Below are 22,103 nucleotides of genomic sequence, written 5' to 3' on the forward strand. Positions count from 1 at the left end.
TTAAACTGGGGGTAAAAAGAGGCAAGGAAAAGAATGTGCCAGGCCCTGATGTTTGTGTTTTACACACATTCTCCCTTGAGAGACGTTTAGATTCCAGGCCTTTAGATTCCATTTATATTCTTCTTTAAATGGCTAAATTCCCTTACATTCTTGTTTAACAGGGTTTTTTTGTCCATCTTTTATTCTGTCCCCCTTTTATACATCCACCTTTGCCCTTAATTCCTCAGATACCTTCTGTAATTCCAAGTTATTTTTCAATTCTATTTATTCTTTAAGTTTTTTCCTGAACTCTATACCTGTCTCAGGTTTGAGAGTCATGGATCTTGCTATGCAGGATGAATGTATGATACATGAGTTTCCCTGCATCTCCTAAAATTTGTCACTTTTTCAAGTTTTCTACATAGGACACTGCTTTGATATCAAGGGAAAGGGTGGACCTTTTGCTCGAGGAGATTCAGACTGATTGACCAAAGAACTCATTGATGTAAGCTGAGCAATGTGTCATGGCAGATAAAACTATGACAAGTGTGTTAATATACCCTCTAGAGCCTAGTTCAATTTTCAGACATATGAATCAGTCTATAAAATAGACAACCTCAGGTTGGTAGTTTAGTACATCAAGTTTCCGAAATGTACAAATCTGTGTTGCCTAGGTTGTGTTATATGCCACTGTAGAAATAAGAGCAAAACTGAAGCATCAAATTTTAAGTCATGACATCTTTGCTTCTCTACAAAAGGATCTCCTTTTCAAGTTTTTGGAAATTTTACTAGACATCCTTTTGCTCTCCTTGGATAAGGCCCACCTTAGTGCCCAGGCTGAAATCCTTAGCTTTATCACAGCGGGCAACCTACCTACTGACAACTGAGCAGGGCATGGTGTTTTCTCTGGTTCCTGGCATGTGTATGCATGCTGGCCTGTTTCTCTGGTTTGCCTGCCCACTAAATGAACAAGAGCAGCCAGGAAGCCCAAGGAGACATCTGGACACACACAGTCTGGCCCCCAAACTCAAACGCAACACCTCAAGGTCCAAATTCAACATTCTCTAATGTGATGGTTTTCCTTTAAGTAGGTTAATAGAATGCTCTGGAAATGGGCCTTTTTTCTCTGCATAGTCTGAGGTACAGGTCTCAAGAATGGTAGTTGCATGCCCAAATCACATAGCATTAGTTTGGAATGCAAAATCACCTTTCTCCTACAGTTCTCAGGACCTCAAGGACACTTTTCCCTGATCACCTGTCTTAAATTAGCACCCCAACACAGCCAATTTTATTTTCTTTATACCACTTTTTACTATATGAAATTACCTTGTTCATTTAGTTATTTGTTTATGGTCTAGAGGGTTTCTCTGACCCTCTAGAATGTAAACTCCGTGAGAGCAAAGACCTTGTCAATCTTGTTCTCAACTGTTTCCTCAGAGCCTAGTTCCTGGCACATATCTAGTGCTCAATATTTGTTAAATGAATGAGTGAGATAAGGATAGAATTTCCTCTAAGCATTTCTAAACCTTGTCATCAAGACCCAGGTTTTTATTTACTTATTTATTTATTTATTTTCTATTTTCTTTTAGCCGTGCTGCGTGGCTTGCAGGATCCTAGTTCCCTGACCAGGGATCAAACCCGGGTCCCCTGCAGTGGAAGCGTGGAGCCCTAACCATTGGACTGCCAGGGAATCCCAAGACCCAGTTTTAGAGGGTGGCTTGGATATGTTGAAAAGGTGAGGGTGGATCAGGGAAGCTATGGGTTATACCATCTTCAGTGAAAAGGAGACATCTGCTTTCAGGGAAGGCATTAGTTGGATAGATTCATCCAAATTAATCCATCCAAAGTCATTTTCCTGCTGTAAAGACTTTATGAGGCAGAGGCAGCACTAAGTCATCGTGGTTATGGAGATAGAGTCCACTAAGGAGGGAATAGTGAAGGGATGCCCTCGGCAGAGTGATGCTTTAGGTTGATTTCAAACCCAATATTAATGGACAAGAGTGCTGTGAAGAGTAGAGGAAACAGCTACATTTTTCAGCATGGACACTACTACATCATTTTATTGGTTAATAATACCCTGTCATGGTTTAGAAGGACCAAGCCAAAACAGAAATTGTGTTTAAGAAAAAAAGATGGTTATATATAAATATAACTCAGTGCACAAGATAGAGAAAAGTTTAAAGATCTGAATTTGTTTTTTCTTTGTAATGGTATAGTACTTGATTTCCCATTCTATTGTCACTTATAAATAACTTGCTCCTTTTCCCATTTCCATTTTCACTTCTCCTTGTTTCAAAGGACTTGTTTCCTATGATTAAAAGATGGTTTAGTGAGGCTCTTGCTACAAAGTAGTCACCACTTGGTCCTGCCTAGTCCATGTTCTCTGTAGACCTCTCCCTACTATCAGTACACCTTTTACCATAGAGCCCAATCCTCTCCTGGCCCTGTGACAGGAATACTTCCCAGAGCTCCAGTCCCAAGCCCAGGACTCAGCCTCCTGCTGCTTCTGCTACCTACCTGGGGAGCCCTAACCTTGGCCCCCTTCTAAGCACTGACTTATAGCCCTTTTCTTGCTCTTGAAGCCATGGCCTTTTAGCCTGTGTGGAACTTGATTTTCTCTGCCTGTTGTCTGGACTTTGGTCTCTGGAGTCTGCCCCAGCCCTACAACACAGACTCTTCTGTGCACTGATAGCAATGCTTGTTTGCCTTCAGCTTTTTTCCTAGATTCTCTGAGTCCATATTATATCCATCTATCAGGCCTCCTTTCCCCCATTACCTCAAGTTGGACATCCTGATGCCTGCTGCTCTCCTGGACTACCACCTGTTGTTTGCTCACTGCTCTCTGGCTATCTGCCTAGAGGGCTGGAGTTCCTCCCACCCAACACCTGGAGCTGGGGCCTCCCTACCCCAGCTCCACTCAGCCCACGGTAAATCTGTCCTTCCCTGTCCTGTAGCAGTTCACCTCCCTGCCTTTCTCTGTCCTGAGAGCAGTGGGTTTATAACCTATTACACTTTATTTTTTAACCGGATATAAATAAAGACAGATAGAAAGTATATATATATATATATATATATATAATATATATAGTTGGTTTTTGTTTTTGTCTGGTTAAAAAACAGATAAAATAAATAAAGATAGAATATATATATACATATGGTTTTTGGTTTTGTCTGGTTAAAAAATGAAGTGTAATAGATGCTTGTAATATGTATATATGTGTATGTATGTATATTTATATTACACATATGTAAATGTATAACCCATATCTGACTCTACTTACTACTCCTAAACACTGATTCTACTCAAGAATTCCTTTGGCACTAGTAGTCCAGAAATCCCAGCATCTGGAGCTGAGTATGGTTACCTTGTGAATGACCAGTCAAAGAAAGACAAGGTGTCACGATAAAGATTCAAGCTGAGATAACTGGGGAGATAACAATCCTGGATCAGGAATGCTGTGTCATTAACAGCCATACTGTATCAACTGTACATGCTGTACATGGTTATCCAAATGTATTCCTAGGTGTAGTGTGGTGCTACCAATGTGCATAGGCATACTAGTTTATCCACCACATATGTTGGGGTAGCTATCCCTGTGTGGGACACAAAATTCTAGGGGACAGAAACTGTCTTTTTCTCACTCCATTGTTTCCCTAGGATCTAGCACACTGCCTGGCACACCAGTAGGTGTTCAATAAATACTGAATGAATGAATGACTAAGTATACTAGGCATTATAGTAGACTCCTGTCCCCTAAAAGCTTAAAATCTAGTAAAACAAGATGTGTACATAATTCCTTTATTTGATGTTTGTTTCTGAGTCAGGATTTATTGCCCTTAAGATAGCTGCTAATTCATTTTGTTCTCTACTGATAGTTTGCCCTCACTCGTTTCTTCTATTTTTATCAACAAAGGCAGGGTTGGTTTTATGGCTTTTGTTTTTAATATTTTTGAAGCTTAATGTTAAAGCACTTACCGTGAGGGAGTGAGAGTCTAAGAAATGCTGTAATGATAGCACAGAACTATCACTGACTATCACTTTTTTTTTTTTCTTTTGGCCACGCCATGAGGCTTCATACCAGGGATCAAACCTGGGACCATGGCAGTGAAAGCCCAGAATCCTAACCACTAGGCCACCAGGGAGCTCCCGATCACTGACTTTAAATTTACCAACTCTTCAACAAACGGTGCTTGAGTTCTGAAGTTCCATGTGCTCTTTAAAAAACAACTTCCTCAGTTCTCTCATGGGGAAACATAATCAAATATCCAGTCAGTAATCAATAGCTGTCAGTGTTTCTTTTAAAATGTAGGTTTTAGGGCTTCCCTGGTGGCACAGTGGTTGAGAGTCTGCCTGCCAATGCAGGGGACACGGGTTCGAGCCCTGGTCTGGGAGGATCCCACATGCCGCGGAGCAACTGGGCCCGTGAGCCACAATTACTGAGCCTGCGCGTCTGGAGCCTGTGCTCCGCAACAAGAGAGGCCGCGATAGTGAGAGGCCCGCGCACCGCGATGAAGAGTGGTCCCCACTTGCCGCACTAGAGAAAGCCCTCGCACAGAAATGAAGACCCAATACAGCCATAAATTAATTAATTAAATAAATTAATTAATTAAAAAAAAAAATGTAGGTTTTACATTTGGTTTGCTACCCACCTTAAAATCTGTCTTCCTCGCTGTATACCTGAATTATACCAGCTATCCTAATTGGTCATTCCCTCTTTCAACTGATCTTGCTCAGTTTTTCCAGATTTCACTTAATGAAATGCCACTGTCATCGAAATCTGAGAACCACTGCTGTATGGCAGTGTTCTGTTAGACTGGTCACTCCACTTCCTGCAGAATGGGCCACATTCATTCTCCTTTTAATGCCATTCTTCTGCCTGCAATGCCCAAGTACCACCTCTTGCAGGAAGTCATCTTTGACGGCTCCATCCTAAACCCCTTAGGCTTTTCTCTCTATTGTCTATATCACTGACTTTTTTGCATAGTTTAGCTGTTCCTATGTCTTTCTCCCAAATATGATTTCATACCTTTATTCACTTACATATGAATAGGGGCTTTCTAGCCTCCCAGCCTGGGGAAGGACAGTGTAGAGGGTATCAAAATACACAAGGTATCAAAATAGCAGCCCCAGGCTGGAGCCTACCATTGTAATAGTCAAAATTCTTGCCTCTTAGTTTTCAAGGTCCAATTGGAGGTGGAGGGGTGGTCACAAACTTCTCAATGCATCTGCTGTGCTGCTCTGTCCCTCAAGGTCAAAGAGGGTACTCCTGTTCCTCCTTCCTTTCTACCCTCCCCTGCCCCGATTGTTAGCACAGTTGCTGTAGTCACTGCACTGAGCACCTCGGGCGGCTACATTGCAAGACTTCAAGGGGTGCCATCCTGCTTTTTGTGAAAGATGCTCCCTGGAGTTGTGCGGTGCACAACTGGCACCTGGCCCCACTGAACACCATGAAAGAGCCACTCCAATTGCAGGCAGGGAGCCTAGTCCCTAGCTTGCTTAAAGAACCAGCTTTTTAAAATTATTATTAACATTATATATCTATATGTAACATTATATATTACATAGATATAGATATAACACTGTATTTTATTATATAACATTATATACCTTTCAGCGCATTTGGGGGAAATGAAAGTGGCCAGATGAATATTTTTTAGAATTAAGTCAATTAGAATCTCATATAAGATGTGTAATTAATCAAAATTTTCATGTATTTGATCAATGTAAATGGTCAATAACAAAACTTATTCTGTTGTTATACTTGCAATAATGCATCATGCTAATCAAATTTTATATATATACCATATTTCATCAAAACTAAGATATCATTAATTATAAGCACTGTTATTTTATGTACAACTAGGAAAGAAAAGCACTGCCAATTAAACTATGTTACATCATTAATTGTAAGACATCCTAATTTCAGAGGTGATAAAATGTCAAAAAATGTGCTTCTAAGAATTGATGAAATACAGTGTGTTTTAATGCATCTAAAAGGCAAAACAACACCATGCAGTCCAGTAGTTTGAAACCTTAGGTTTCTGGGTTTTTGACATATAACTTATTTGTTTATTATGCATGATCCTCGAATAGCCACACTATGAATGTTAACCACAAGAGCAGAGACAGTACAGTTCAACTGCATATAGACACGTAAAACAAAAGTGAAAAACTTATGATTCAGTCACATAAAGTTTAGAAGAAATACTAGCATCAAGTCACATGCTTGGATTACATTACAAATAAAAAATTAACTTTTTGACATCTGCTTATACTGAAAACGTACGATGACAAGAGGAATGGACATGTTTTTATCTTTGGAAAAAGTCAAACTAAACAATCAGAAAAATCTCAGCGGTGCAGTAGAATGACTTTACATTTATCCTGGAAGCTGAACAATAGTGCTTGTTGCTTATGGGGCCATCAGGAAAAGCCAGCTGTGGATTTCTTTCTAGTACAATTAATTGCTTCCGCTGTATATAAAATCGAAAGAATTGGTTGCTTTAGTGCGGAAAAAGGATATCCTGCTACACTGCTCCTATTTCCTCACAAAAGCTATTATTGAGCCTTTTGCCATTAATTCACATGCATTGGATTATCCTGTGATGAAAGACCAAGTGGCTTTTCATTTTTATAGTCTCTTATCTCCTATTTATTTGGCACCTCTCTGGAGATACCTGCTCTTCTCCCAAGACTGGTTAATTGCTAGGATGTCAGAAGGTAGCTAATGACTGACTTCCTTTTCTGAGACTAATTGTGAGCCCATCGCTATACTTTTTCTTGGAGTGGCCTTTCTCACTGCTGAGAAATATTCCGAGTTCTGCTATTGCTTGAAATGACAGAGGCATTTTCAGTGCCAACTTGCAATCCCTGCCTACTGTTTACTTTGAGACCAGCAAGTGACTCTTTTATAAATCCTCTGTATAGGCCTGCACTGTCCAGTATGCAATAGCCACTTGCCATGTGTGGCTATGTAAATTCTGAATTAGTTAAAATGAAATTAAAATTTTAAATTCAGTTTCTCAGTCTCGGCTCACCAAGTGCTCAACAGCCACGTGAGGTTAGTGGCTACCATATGGGAAGAGTGCAGAGATAGAACATGTCCATTTTCACAGAAGGTTCTATTGGACAGTGTTGCTATAAACTGTGACCTGCTCTGTTCAGGCCTCGTGAACAGTATCTGAGTCCATCTCCTGAATTGATGTTTCTGTGCTCACCATTCAAGAAAGGCTAGAATGGTAGAAAGGCTACTTTCAGGATCATCTCTACAGTTTGTTACTTGAGAAGTTTCTCTGAACATGTAGAGCACCAGAAATGGGGGAGTTGCTGTTCAACAGGTTAAAGTTACAGTTATGTAAGATGTGTTCTTACCACAATAAAATAGGTATATATGTATATATATTTTTTTAAACATCTTTTTTTTTTTTTATTTTTATTTATTTATTTATTTATGGGGCTGTGTTGGGTCTTCATTTCTGTGCGAGGGCTTTCTCTAGTTGTGGCAAGCGGGGGCCACTCTTCATCGCGGTGCACGGGCCTCTCACTATCGCGGCCTCTCTTGTAGCGGAGCACAGGCTCCAGACACGCAGGCTCAGTAGTTGTGGCTCACGGGCCTAGTTGCTCCACGGCATGTGGGATCTTCCCAGACCAGGGCTCGAACCCGTGTCCCCTGCATTGGCAAGCAGACTCTCAACCACTGCGCCACCAGGGAAGCCCTATATGTATATTTCTTAACGGTAGAAAACTGACCAAAATGTTAATAGTGTTTGTGGCGTCTCCAGGTAGTGGGACCATGATTACTTTTTTCTTCTTCCTATTTATATGTGTTTTTTGGGGGTTTTATTCAATAAGCACATATTCCTTTCTTAATTAGTAAAAATCACATTTAAGATACTTAAACCCATTCATTTTTTTTATCACTAGTTTCAAACTAAGGTGGTTTTATCCAGCCCCTGCCTTTTTTTTTTTTTTTAATATTTATTTGGCCGCACCAGGTCTTAGTTGCAGCATGCAGGATCTAGTTCCCTGACCAGGGATCGAACCCGGGCCCCTGCATTGGGAGCACGGAGTCTTAACCACTGGACCACCAGGGAAGTCCCCAGCCCCTGCCTTTAAAGAGAGGAAGTAGTCATTCTGAGCAACTGTTTCTTTAAAAAGTAAACTCAGCCAAGAGCTTTTAGTTGCGAGATCTGTATTCCTTTCTATCCTAGCATGAAAAGCATCAGAGAACCTGTCCTAGAATCCTGCCAAATAGAATCACAGAACACCCCTCCGGAAGAGATGGTTCACGATCACTAGCAATTGTCTCACCCAGGCATTTCTTGGACATTTTGCCAGGATCCATGAATTTCTAGACTATAGTTCAGAGTCTCGGAATCATGGCCCAACAGGTTAAGGAGGCTCATGGAGCTGAGGAGAGCTCTATTTTTACCACTGAAAAGAGAACCATAAAAAAGAAATCCTTGTTTCCTAAAAGTTCAGGCATGATCATACAGGTTTAATTAGGAACAGCAAGTTGTTTACAGCAAATTATAAACTGTATAAAGCAGACCTCAGTGAACACTCCCAAAGGATGTCCCATGAACCCTTACTTCTCCAAGTCCAGATTCAGCAGATCTGGCTTGGTGAGGTAGGGTGCTGCAATGCCAGCCAGAGGAGTATCCCAAAAGTCCCCTTTCAGAACTTTCCATGACCAAAGGAGAGGGTCAAGAGATCATGGAAAGCCTCTGTTTTTCTTTCCTTTTGTCCTTGAAACTTGAAGCCAATCCACAATTTTCTTGACTGCTACTGCACCCGCCAAGTAGAGAGACACTTCAGATACAAGCTAAGCAACATTATATGGTGGGAAGAACACCAACTTTGGAGTCAGAATTCTGACTGAACTTCCTAATTTTTTACCTTGGGCAGTTTGTCACCCTCTCTGAATCCCAGTTTCTTCATCTATAAAATGAGGATAAATAATACCAATCTAATGAGGCAGATGTGAGAATTAACTGAGAGTATTTGGAAAACAGTTGGCACAGAATCCACACTCAATTAATTTCACTTACCTTTCCTTTTCGTTCTAGGAAGTGATTGGTCCATTGGTGTTTTATTGAAGGGGAAGGAAAACAAACTGTAAAACTCTTAATGAGCCTTACTTCAAACACAGCCCAGTGCAGTTCAGTAATTAGTATATGAGTTCTGCTTCAGCTTGGGCTGGGCTCCAGTTCTTCGTTCCAGCCTTGGCTCAGGAATTTCCTTCTCTAGAAAGCCTTCGCTGCCCACTCCCAAGCTGATTAAGTGTCCCTCCCGAGTAGTCCCGTGGCACCCCAAGCTTGTTTCTGTACTATCATTTACCTTGCATTCTGCTTCTCAAACCAGGGTACCCAGCATTGGGCATGGAGTGTGGGATGTTATAAGGCATCTTCTCCAGAGCATCAATTTTATCTAATAATAAATAAAACAAAGGGCATATATATATATATATATATTTTTTTTTAAGGCAAAATATTAGATTACATAAGAAATTTCAGGGAATTCCCTGGTGGTCCAGTGGTTAGGACTCCGTGCTTCCACTGCAGGGGGCACGGGTTTGAACCCTGGTTGGGGAACTAAGATCACGCAAGCTGTGTGGTATGGCCAAAAAAAAAATTCTCAATTGTAGAGGTTCCTAGAAGACATATGTTCATTGTCCTTTGCTTTAGATCTGCTTTTCAGAGAAGTTGGAGAAACATTTATTGCCATATGATAGTGAAATCACACGGTAACTAGTCTGTTTCTTCAAGCAGACGGTGAGCTCTGTTAGGGCAGGGATTGTGCCTCATTTGCCTCTGAATCACAAAATTTAGCTACTTAGCATGAGGCCTGGCTCAGAGTAGAGGCTCCATGAAAGTTTGTGGAGCTGAACCCAACTCTCTGTCTTCCTCCAGTACTTTGGGGAAACTATAGTATTTCCACCAAGGAGAGGAACTTTGAAATTGTTTAACTGACAGGACTTCACATCTAGTGCCTGTTAGATCACAATCTTAGCTGTACTTTTGGGAAAGGTATTAAACTATCTGACCTTTGGCTTCCCAACCTGGTAGGGTTGTGAAGACTCAATGAGAAAAGATTCACAAAGTGAATTGCGCTTGGCACATAGAAGGTGCATGGAAAAAAGCTTCTTTACTTTTCTCTAAAGTCACATTCTAGTCATTAATCTACAAGCTAAGAGATGATTCTGGTCATTTCAGTCCTTCCAAGCAACTCAAAACAGACATGGTATCCATGGCTCAAGTCTCAGCCACTGCCTGGAGCTTCTCCTGCAGCACCCTGGTCCTTCCTCCTAAACCTCCAACCTAATATTACCATACCATCCAACGGCTTCCTTACTGTCTTGGTGACTTTCCCATTACACCTGGGCTTATAAGATAGAGATAATTCAACTAGAAGGTGGAGAAAGATAACCACCTGTTAGGAGTGTGAGCTGCAGAGTCAGGACCCATTTCAAGTCTTGCTTCACTCAGTAATCTGATTTGTTCTCCCAACTCTGAGGCATGTCTTAATTCTGGTTCTGGAGACAGAACGTGGTCCTGGACAAATGTTGCCAATTCCTAACTTAGAGCATGAGCCAGGGAATCAGGATCCCCAAATGGCTGTGTCCTTTGTTCTATTGGCCTAGGTCTGGAGTATATTTACTGGGAAACTAATGAAGCTTAAGCTTCAGGGTCCCTCACTTTCAAAGGCCCCTCTTTATGCTGAGAGTTCCTTGAAATGTTCTAGGTTGAGAGGGGAAGTCAGGTTGCAATCGGAGCATTCCTATGTAAGCTTTTCTGATAAGTTGCCTAAGAGATTTCAGAAGAAAGAGACACAGAGAGCCATGATTCCAGGAATTTGTTGTGATTCTTTCTTGTCATTCTAAATAAATACTCAGTTTTGTAGTTAATTATGTGTTTGAAATTTTATATTCTTTTTCTTAAAGATGGCTCCACAAAACCTGTCCCTACTTTTCTCCAATGTCTCCCTACCCAGAAAGTCACAAGAATGAGAGGAGGGTCCACAGGGGTCTCTGTAGTGATGACTCCATGCGAGGTAGACTCACCCTCACTACTTGCGTTCCATCTTCTCCTACAGGCGCATGCTGGGCGCCTTGTACCAATTTCCTTCCACAAATGCTAGGACCCTTTAGCATTCCCAAGTACTTCATTAGAAGTAAAAGAGAAAACCTCTGTTAGCTGACTTCTCCCCTGAATCTAAAAACTATTTTGAAATAGTCTCTTTATACCTATTTTTATGCATCAATAGACTTTGAACTAGAGAGAGGTAAGGGGATAACTGACTTGCAAATGGAAAGGTAGTCTGTAAGAACTTTTCCTTTTTTTTTTACATTAAAAAATTTTTTTAATTGAAGTATAGTTGATTTGCAGTGTTACAGGTGTAGAGCAAAGTGATTCAGTTATATGTATATATATTCTTTTTCAGATTCTTTTCCATTATAGGTTATTACAAGATATTGAATATAGTTCCCTGTACTATACAGTAGGTCCTTGAAGAATTTTCTTAATGAGATGTTTTGGTTTTTTTAATAGAATTAGTTCATGAAAAAAGGAACACAGATCCCAGCTAAGCGATAACAAGGATGGCATCCTTTTGTCATTTCAGTTCTAAATCTCTCCAATCTAATGCCTAATTGTAGATGGAGCCCTCATGATCATTATTACTCAGATAACCTTTAAAATGTATTTTAGAGAGGTTTAAGTAGGATCAAACAGTGAAGTTCATAGTTTAAAAAATACACTGTTTTAAAAAGAAAGCAAATCTCAGAACAGTATATATAGTATGATTCCAATTAAGTCAACACAAAGTGTGTGTGCAGTTTGTGTGAGTGTATATACAAGAATAGGTCTGTGTTTCCCAGATTTCAGAAAACAACACTGTGCTGTATCCACACAGAACTAATGTTTCCCAGATTTTAGACAACTGCATAACACCGTTTTCTTTTTTTGGCCATGCGTCGCGGCTTGCGGGATTTGAGGGATCTGGGGGATCTTAATTCCCCCACCAGGGATCAAACTTGGTCCCCCTGTAGTGGAAGCACAGAGTCCTAACCACTGGACCTCCAGGGAATTTTCTGCATACAACCTTTGGCCGTATTCATCTAGAACTGCTTGATGAACAGCTTTGACATTTTTTTCAAAAGTCTTATAGGAAAAATAAAATGTACTCTACTACCAAAAGTGAAGTCCTTCACTTATAGTCAAATATTTATTTCATCTCTTTGCAACTGGCAGGTATTAGAAGGCATCATCTGGCCTGCCTTACCACAGGCTCCAAGGGCCTCTGTGCTCTCTCCCTCCTCTCCTGCTGCCCTCTCCTCACCTCTGCTCTCAAGCCCCGTGCCTTCATTGTGCCCAAACTGTACCCTGAAAGCCTCCACATTTCTCTTACCCTCCACTTCAAATTTTGGTGTGGTTGGTTTCTTCTCAACATTCAGACCTCAGCCCAGATGTCACCTCCTCAGCAGGGTCTTCACTGACCACCCGACCAAAAGTAGCTTACTCCAGCCCCCAACATATCGCTCTGTTTTATGTTCCCATAGCACTCACTAACTTATAGTGTATTGATTATATACTACTTGCTTATTGCTTGTCTCTTCCCTTTAGAGGGTAAGCTTTATGAAAGCAGGAACCTTGTCTGTATTGTCATCTTCCATCCCTACAACAAAGCCTAGCCATTCAGTGAGTGTTTGTGGAATGAAAAGTTATACTTCTGTAATATTATTCAGTGCTAAAAAGAAATGAGCGGGCTTCCCTGGTGGCGCAGTGGTTGAGAATCTGCCTGCTAATGCAGGGGACACGGGTTCGAGCCCTGGTCTGGGAGGATCCCACATGCCGTGGAGCGGCTGGGCCCGTGAGCCACAACTACTGAGCCTGCGCGTCTGGAGCATGTGCTCCGCAACAAGAGAGGCCGCGATAGTGAGAGGCCCGCGCACCGCGATGAAGAGTGGCCCCTGCTTGCTGCAACTAGAGAAAGCCCTCGCACAGAAACGAAGACCCAACACAGCCAAAAGTAAATGTAAAAGTAAATAAATAAATAAAATATTTTTAAAAAAGGAAAAAAACAATTCCCAGGAAATAAAAAGAGAATCTGGATAATAAAATAAAGTCTAACCTTTAAAAAAAAAAAAAAAAAAAAGAAATGAGCTATCAAGCCATGGAAAAATATGGAGGAGAATGAAATGTATATTGCTAAGTCAAAGAAGCCAATCTGAAAAGGCTACATACTGTATGATTCCTACTATATGACATTTTGGAAAAGGAAAAACTATGGAGACAGTAAAAAGATCTGTGGTTGTCAGGGGTTAAGGGGGGAGGGAGAGATGAGTAAGTGGAGCACAGTGAATTCTTAAGCAACTTTATATGATATATAATGGTGGATACATGCCATAATACATTTGTTCAAATCCACAGAATGTGCAACACCAAGAGTGAACCCTAATATAAACTACTGACTCTGGGTGATAAGATGTGTCAATGTAGGTTACTGATTGTAACAAATGCACCACTCTGGTGGGGGATGTTAATAATGCGGAAAGCGGTGCATGTGTGGGGGCAGGGGGTGTATGGGAAATCTGTTTACCTTCTGCTCAGTTTTGCTATGAACCTAAAACTGCTCTAAAAATAAAGTCTATTTAAAAAAAAAGGTATATTGCCCAAGTTGTTGATGGTTTAACTAAGTGTGTAAGTGGAACGCTGAGAAAGATTATTTGACATTAGGATTGTCCTGGGAAAGTCAGAGCTCAGGAAAGCCTAAACCAAAACTTTAGGCAACGTTTTCCAAATTGGAGTTCCATATTCTGTTCTCAAATAAGTTAAACAGGTTTCTTTATTGAGGGACTCAGTACCCACACAGCTCCCATGTGTGCTGTGAATCTCTAGGGTGAATAGCATATGCAGCTATTTCCTAACATTTGACCCAGAACCCATTCTTCATGCCATGTTATCATTCATGAGCTTAAGTCCGGCTGAATGCCAGTGCCACTGTGCAGAGCCACTTTAAATAGTCAAAATATTTCTCCTCAGAACTAACCCAAAATAATTTAGTCATTTATCTAAATTATTAGATACATAATTTGGCTGATTCCATTCCATGAGAACAATGTTTTCTGTTTTATTCACCATCATGTTCTCAGTGTCCAGAGCAGTGCTTGGCACACATTTGGTGTTCAATAAATATTTGTTGAAAGAATGAATGAATAAGCAAATGAATAAACATTTTTTATTATATAAGTTTCAGGTGTACAGCATTATGATTCAACATCTGTACACACTACAAAGTGATCACTATCACAAGTCTAGTTGCCATCCATCACCATACAGTTGACCCCCTTCACTCCTTTCACTCAGCCCCCCAATCCCCTTCCCCTCTGGTAACCACGTATCTGTTTTCTGTGTCTATGAGTTTATTTTCCTTGTTCATTTGTTTTTTTTTATATTCCACATATGAGTGAAATCATATGGTATTTGTCTTTCTCTGTCTAGCTTATTTCACTTAGCATATATCTTCAAGTTCCATCTATGCTGTTACAAATTGCAGGATTTCATTCTTTTTTATGGCTGAGAGTATTCCATTGTGTGTGTGTGTGTATATATACAAACACACACATATATATGTGCATATATATCACATCTTCTTTATCCATTCATCCATTGATGGACACTTGGACACTTAGATTGTTTCTATATTTTGGCTATTATAAATCATGCAGCTCTGGCACTATTTACAATAGCCAAGACACAGAAATAACCTAAATGTCCATTGACAAATGAATGGATAAAGAAGATATGGTATATATATATATGATGGACTATTACTCAGCCATAGAAAAGAATGAAATAATGCCATTTGCAGCAACATGGATGGACCTACAGATTATCATACTAAGTGAAGTAAGTCAGAAAGAGAAAGACAAACACTGTATGATATCACTTATATGTGGAATCTAAAATGCAACACAAATGAACATATCTACGAAACAGACACAGACTCAGAGATATAGCGAACAGACTTGTGGTTGCCAAGGGGGAGGGGGGGTGGGGGAGGGAAGGATTGGGAGTTTGGGATTAGCAGATGCAAACTATTATGTATAGGATGGATAAACAACAAGGTCCTACCGTATAGCACAGGGAACTATATTCAATATCCTGTGATAAACCATAATGGAAAAGAATATGAAAAAGAACATATATCTATGTGTGTGTGTGTATGTGTGTGTATATACATATATATATAAAATAACTGAATCACTTTGCTATACACCAGAAACACAACATTGTAAATCAACTGCACTTCAATAAAATTTTTTTAAAAAGCTGCAGTAGGGGCTTCCCTGGTGGCGCAGTGGTTAAGAATCCACCTGCCAGTGCAGGGGACATGGGTTCAATACCTGGTCCGGGAAGATCCCACATACCGCAGAGCAACTAAGCCCATGCGCCACAACTACTGAGCCTGCGTTCCACAACTACTGAAGCCTGCGTGCCTAGAGCCCGTGCTCCACAACAAGAGAAGCCACCACAATGAGAAGCCCACGCACCGCAACGAAGAGGAGCCCCCCTCGCCGCAACCAGAGAAAGCCCGCGCACAGGAACGAAGACCCAACGCAGTCAAAAATAAATAAAATAAAAAATAAATTAAAAAAAAAAAAAGCTGCAGTAATGAAAAAAATAATGCTGCTGTGAACATAGGTGTGCATATATCTTTTCGAATTAGTATTTGTGTTCTTTGGATACATACCCAGAAGTAGAATAGCTGGTTCATATGGTGGTTCTATTTTTAATTTTTTGAGGAATCTCCATACTGTTTTCCACAGTGGCTGCACCAATTTACAGTCCCACCAATGGTGTACAGGGGTTTCCTTTTTTCCACATTCTCGCCAGCACGTTATTTCCTGTCTTTCCCATAACGGCCATTCTCACAAGTGTGAGGCGATACCTCATTGTGGTTTTGAGTTGTATTTTCTTAATAATTAGTGATGAATATCTTTTCATGTGTCTGTTGGCCAGCCGTATGTCTTCTTTGGAAAAATATCTATTCAGATCCTCTGACCATTTTTAAAATGGATTGTCTGGCTTCTTATTGTTGAGTTGTATGAGTTCTTTATGCATTTTGGATATTAACCCCTTATGGGACATACAATTTGCCAGGTATGGCCTTTATTATGTTGAGGTATCTTCCCTCTATACCCACTTTGTTGACAATTTTTCTTATAAATGGATGTTGAATTTTGTCAAATGCTTTTTCTGCATCTATTGAGAGGATCACATGATTTTTAGCCTTCCTTTTATCAATGGATTTATCATGTTGATTGATTTGTGGATGTTGTAACATCCTTGTATCCCTCAAATAAATCCCACTTGATTGTGGTGTATGATCCTTTTAATGTGTTGTTGGATTGGTTTTGCTAATATTTTGTTGAGGATTTTTGCATCTATGTTCATCAAAGATATTGGCGTATAATTTCCTTTTTCTGTGGTGTCCTTGTCTAGTTTTGGTACCAAGGTAATGCTGGCTTTGTAAAGTATTGAACAAGCAATTTTTATTCAGTCCACAGTTCCTCGGTGAAGAGGGCAGAAATTTTGGTACCAGGTAATTATACCAAATTCTGATTCACATGGTTCATACTTCTGGGATATTTGTGTAATATTTATTATTGCTGCTGGCTTTCCCAATGTACTTTTTCTGGATGGACAAGTTGAAGGCATTAAGAAAATGAAGCGGGAGTGAGGAGTTCTGAGCCCACTCTATTGGTGATAATAACAAGTAACATTTGCATTGCAATTTTCTTCCAAAAGTTATTACATTTGTTTCTCAAAACAAAATGCAGGGGGCTTCCCTGGTGGCGCAGTGGTTGAGAATCTGCCTGCCAATGCAGGGGACACGGGTTCGAGCCCTGGTCTGGGAAGATCCCACATGCCACGGAGCAACTGAGCCCGTGAGCCACAATTACTGAGCCTGCGTGTCTGGAGCCTGTGCTCTGCAACAAGAGAGGCCGCGATGGTGAGAGGCCCGCGCACCGCGATGAAGAGTGGTCCCCACTTGCCGCAACTAGAGAAAGCCCTCGCACAGAAACGAAGACTCAACACAGTCATAAATAAATAAATAAATAAATAAATAAAAGAACGTGAATTTCTTAAAAAAAAAAAACAAAAAACAAAATGCAGGTGTTATTACCTCCATTTTCAGGTAGATATGCAGGCTTAGAGAGACTCTTCTGATATCACTCAGGTGGTATTAGATCAGCCTTGATCTAGCCTTGATAAGACACTGGTCATATCATGTCAATGTCTATGCTTATTTCATGGCACTTGGCTGCCTCCCTAGCTGGTTGTGTATATGCCGGGAAGCCACTTCCCCTTTTTGGGCCTCGGTTCGGTTTGTACATCTGGAAAATGCCCAGGTGATCTCTTAGGTTCCTTCCAACTTTAAGTTCTGTGACAATGAGCCTTTTTTTCTCCATCATCTCTTTGAAAAATTGCTATAGCTTTACAAAATACTAAAATAAGATTTTATTTCTCTTTGAAAATCTGATTTGGGTACTAAAAATCAAATAAATTATGAAAAATATCCCTTTCTTTTAAAGTAATGCCTAGAAATAGAATACCTTGAAAAAGAATGAATTGGTTGTGTTAAACATAGTACCCTCCGAGGAGTCTTCATTATTTTTAAAAAATGCCATGAGAGGATTTTACTCTAGCTTATTTCAAGACAAAAGATATGGAAGAAAATATAGCAACTTTTCTAGAAATGAAGTCATTTAGAACAGAAAAAAAAAAAAAAATCTGAACTAGCTAAATAAATCTAAAGTAGCTAAATAAATCAATCTTTCCAAAAGGAAAAGGCCAAGCCTGGTCTTCAGGTTATTATTTACTTGGTAAATTCATTTTGTATGCAAAACATTTGTATTACCTGCATATCCTTGTCTGTTTAAACAAGACGATTAAACTGCTGTTGGGCCACATAGCCAAAAGAGCAAGTGAGTTATATGTTTCTTCTCCTTAGGGCATTTTGTTTTGTCTCAAACTTTTATTTGAGGCCATATAGAAATAACCTACTTTTGGTTGTCACATGAAGAAACTTTACACAGAAAAATCTGTATTTGCACATCCGTTTTAGGGTTTTATTTTGCTAAAAAGAATTCACACAGGCCAAAAAAAAAAAAAAAACATGCAAAATATTTTTGCACACACTTCTAACACACTATATTCCACTTCTGAAATGTTAAAAATTTTTAAAAATATCCCAAAGCAAGAGTACTTGGGTTGAAAAGTTAGCATTATAAAAGCTAGATTCCTAACACAAACACTGCAGACATAAGTCACTCAGTTGCAAAAAGTTAATGTTTATAAATGTTAAATAAATGTCAACAATGAGGAGACAAGAACTGTAGATCCAAAGTGTACTCCCCACCATGAACTATTAAAAATTGTGTTTGGTGTTGTAGGACATCCACAATGTTAACTTGAAATAGACACAACCTTAACCCAACGCTACGCCAAACTTACAAACATCGAGGGAACCATATTCAGAACTACCTCCTTTTCCTGCTACCTTTAAAATGTTTGTTGCTGTTGTTGTTGATTTTGTGTTTTGGTAAATAAAAGAGTCCCTCAGAATCTACACTAGCTCTGAAATGCAGAAAAACCGACTCAATAAATGACTATGATGAAGTTCTCCTTTGAGATTTTACTTTTCTTTTTAATGATCATACACGTTTTAATGGGCACACTTGTGTGTGTGTATGTGTAAAATCTTTTAAACGATATTTTTGGAAACAACTCTAGGGAAATTTTTTCCCTTTCCTTGAGACCAGTCCCTGATAATTTAAAAGTTGTGGGGGTTTTTTGTTTGTTTTTTTTTGTTTTTTAAGAGAAAACCTGCCTAGAGCCTTTCTGTACAGTCAGCAACCTCCTTGTTCCTGTGTATTTGAACTTTCCAAAAATAACAGAATGCTTGTTTGCAACTCTTGAAAAATCTCCAGGCACTCCCTGCAGATTTTACTCTGCCTGGTGCTTTATGACTTTTTCCCTGCACCAGAAGTAAAGAAGGGTCCTGTGGTAGGAGCATGTTTATGTCCCTCCTGGTGCTCCCTGGGGGATGTTGGTGACTTCACCCTTGGAAAAAAAACCTCGGGTCTTTTGTTAGAGACACATCTAGCTGCTTCCTTCTGCTTCAGGTAAAAAGGCAGTCCCCTGGAAGCCTCAGTTCTCAGAAGAAGAAGTATCCTAATGCATTCTCATAAAACATTTCAAACATGCAAAGAGAAAATCCAAAACAGGAGTGAGGAAAGAGTAGCAGTGATTTGGAAGAGAGCCTAAATATTGTGCTCAAGTGAGAAACATCCACTCAAACCACCTGCTTCATGGCCATGTTCAATGAGCATAATAACAGCGTTTCCTAAAAGGGAAAGAGACTACACCACTTCCAACCTCAAAAACTAAGCTTCTCTCTTTATCACCAAACAGCTTTAAAATGCTTACTTAACTCAAACTATCACTAATACTTTAAGGAAGTTTGAAGACTCAAGTCTATTTCAATAAATGCTTAAATAATTGCTAGATCAACTCAGCTCATACTTTTTCAAAATATTGGCCAAAATGGCAAACGTGTATATATCATATACCATCTTTCCCTTCCAGCAGTCAACACAATTGTATATAATCAGTGTACTGCATTTAAAAGAAGATACAAGAAGGATGGAGCAGCTCTGAAGTGGGAGGTCCTGCCAGCTCGTGCGTTCTTACTGAGGTTGGCAGAAAGGAAGGTTCCTCTTCCCCACCCAGAGTTTGGGCATGTTCTCAGCCTCTTCTGCCATCCTGTTTCAGACACTGTCTCTCTCTTCTTTTCCACAGGTCACTCAGCCTGTTGGGGGAAGGGGTGCTGAGGAAGACTTCAGCCATGAGCAGTCATAGTATTGGGAATGAAACACATGCACAAGACTAGACGTTCATGCTAATGAACCTCGTAAAGCCAAACAGAGGCCAAACACAGCCCAGAGTCATTTTAAAATCTCCTCTCACAAACAGCAAAGCAAAACTGGAAAAACCCAATTCCACCTTCCCACCACAACTCAAAAAGAAGCTAAGCTTTCTGGGGACATTGGATATTTCAGACTGAAAGAGGGTGGCTGAAGAGCCCTTCGTTCTTCAGCTGTCTGTGGTGTGAGCCTGACCCTTTCCTGAAGCCCTGTCGATTGCCCAGAGGCTCCCAGAAGACATCCCTCCGATGTCTGGGCTTCCTTGAGAATGTTCAAGCCTGTGCAAGGTCTGAAGTCTGATGCGCAGAGGTAGCTCCATGACACAAGTAATGGAATAACACTTCCTTTTTTGGTGAGGAAAGCCCAATCGGTCTTAGCTAACAAGCGCTCAGCTATGGCTCTAAAAATACCCTGCAGCGAGGACTGTTTGGCACTTCATTTTGTTTGCTGGAGGAGCTCTAAAGAACTCCGCAGAATGCTTCAGATTCTCCATAACTGCCCTGAGCTCTGTCCCTGCTCTGGTGACCTCAGGGAAGTGTATCGCGTGGGGAAAGTTACTTTTTCTTTTTCACTTTTGAGTTCTTGGAATTCTGTCCTCAATGTTTGAAGTACAATTCCAGTCTTGGATTAATTACTAGCTTGGTTCAGGAATCTTCATTTGGCTTCTAGTCTGAACTATGCAAATACACAATCTGTGCGCAGAAGAAAGGACTAAAATTATACTTCAAAAGGGCTCAGTCACTTCCTGTCTTCTCTCTTTTCCCCCCAAAAAGAAACATCAGCCTCCTTGAATCCTTCGTTGCCAGCAGATGCCCTGGGCTCCCTACACGTTGATGGCGTGTGCATGCTTCTTGCACAAGGGTTTGTCCTTCTTGGAGTAGAATGGCTGCCCCTCCAGATTCACGTGGCAGACCTGGGACAGAGAACAGATAGACATGAGACAGCCCATGAGGCAGGGGGACACAAACAAAAGATTTCAGCCACCCCTTTAAGACAAAGTGCTGTCACAGGCAGACGGGAGAAAAGGCAACAGCCTGCTTCTCCCTACCACAAGTGCTTGACAGCTAAAGCAGTGTAGATGCGTTGAGCTATCTAAAAGTCAAGACTTCCAAAGAGGAACATGGAACAAACTCAAGTTAACTTAAATTAAATTAATGGAATACGGAACATATACACAATAAGGTGATCAACTGATGCTATCCAAAATTTATAAGGAACCAATACAAATTCATAAGTCAATATCCACAGAACTGATTAATACCTAAGGAAATATAAAATGTCAGAAAAATGATCCTCACTAATAATTAAAGGAAAAATTAATTAAAACCTCCATGAGATATCACTAGACACCTGTTAATCTAGCAAAATGAATAAAACAAAAAGCCTCAATAGCTTGTCACCTTTAACCTTATATGACTGGAGCCAGAAAATGAAAAAAAAAAAAAGTAATCAGTCAAAAGTCAGCAATGCCAAAAGGGGATCAGGCCTACTTGTCACTGCTAGGGACACATGAATCAGCCCAGCCTTCTGCAGGGGATGTGGCAACACTGAAGAGAAGCCATGAAAATGTGTCTGCCCTGTACCCCAGTAACACCACTCTGGAGAATTTCATCTTGCAGCAACTATTGCACAGAACAGGAAAGCAACATATGCTCAACTACAAACTGAAAAACTACTAATATTTCTCTCAATGGGGAGATGATTAAGTTAATTTTTATGGTGTATTTTTCCAATGACAGGCCACCACGAAAAAATAAATCAAATATGGCAGGGACTTCCCTGGTGGTCCAGTGGTTAAGACTCCATGCCTCCACTGCAGGGGGCACAGGTTCGATCCCTGGTCAGGGAACTAAGATCCCTCATGCCGAGAGGCCAAAATCAATCAATCAATCAAAAAAAAAATATGGCAAAGTGTATGCAGGAAAATACTGAGTGAAAAAAAAAGAGGCAAAATTATATATCCCCATGATGACAACATATGAGTGCAGTTTGAAGATGCTGATTAAACAAAAAGAAGGGAGATCAGTAATATTTGTTGAGACTACTGCGGGTCAAGTACGATGCCAGACACTCTGTATACATGGTCTCATTTTTTTTTTAAATCTTATTTTATTTTATTTTTGACTGTGT

General features: G+C 40.2%; 1 protein-coding gene across 4 annotated transcripts in view; it reads right to left on the reverse strand.

Moving 5' to 3' along the window:
• Positions 1 to 18,673: 18,673 nt before the first annotated feature.
• Positions 18,674 to 22,103, reverse strand: part of LDB3 (LIM domain binding 3) — a 59,202-nt gene continuing 55,772 nt past the window's right edge. For all 4 annotated transcript variants that reach the window (XM_059899950.1, XM_059899952.1, XM_059899951.1 and 1 more), the window contains one exon: positions 18,674 to 20,886. In XM_059899950.1, the coding sequence (XP_059755933.1) occupies positions 20,797 to 20,886 (90 nt within the window). In that variant the 3' untranslated portion in view covers positions 18,674 to 20,796. The remainder of the gene's footprint in view (positions 20,887 to 22,103) is intronic.

The sequence above is a fragment of the Balaenoptera ricei genome, chromosome 16 (assembly GCF_028023285.1).
Source record: "Balaenoptera ricei isolate mBalRic1 chromosome 16, mBalRic1.hap2, whole genome shotgun sequence".
NCBI classification, from domain to species: domain Eukaryota; kingdom Metazoa; phylum Chordata; class Mammalia; order Artiodactyla; family Balaenopteridae; genus Balaenoptera; species Balaenoptera ricei.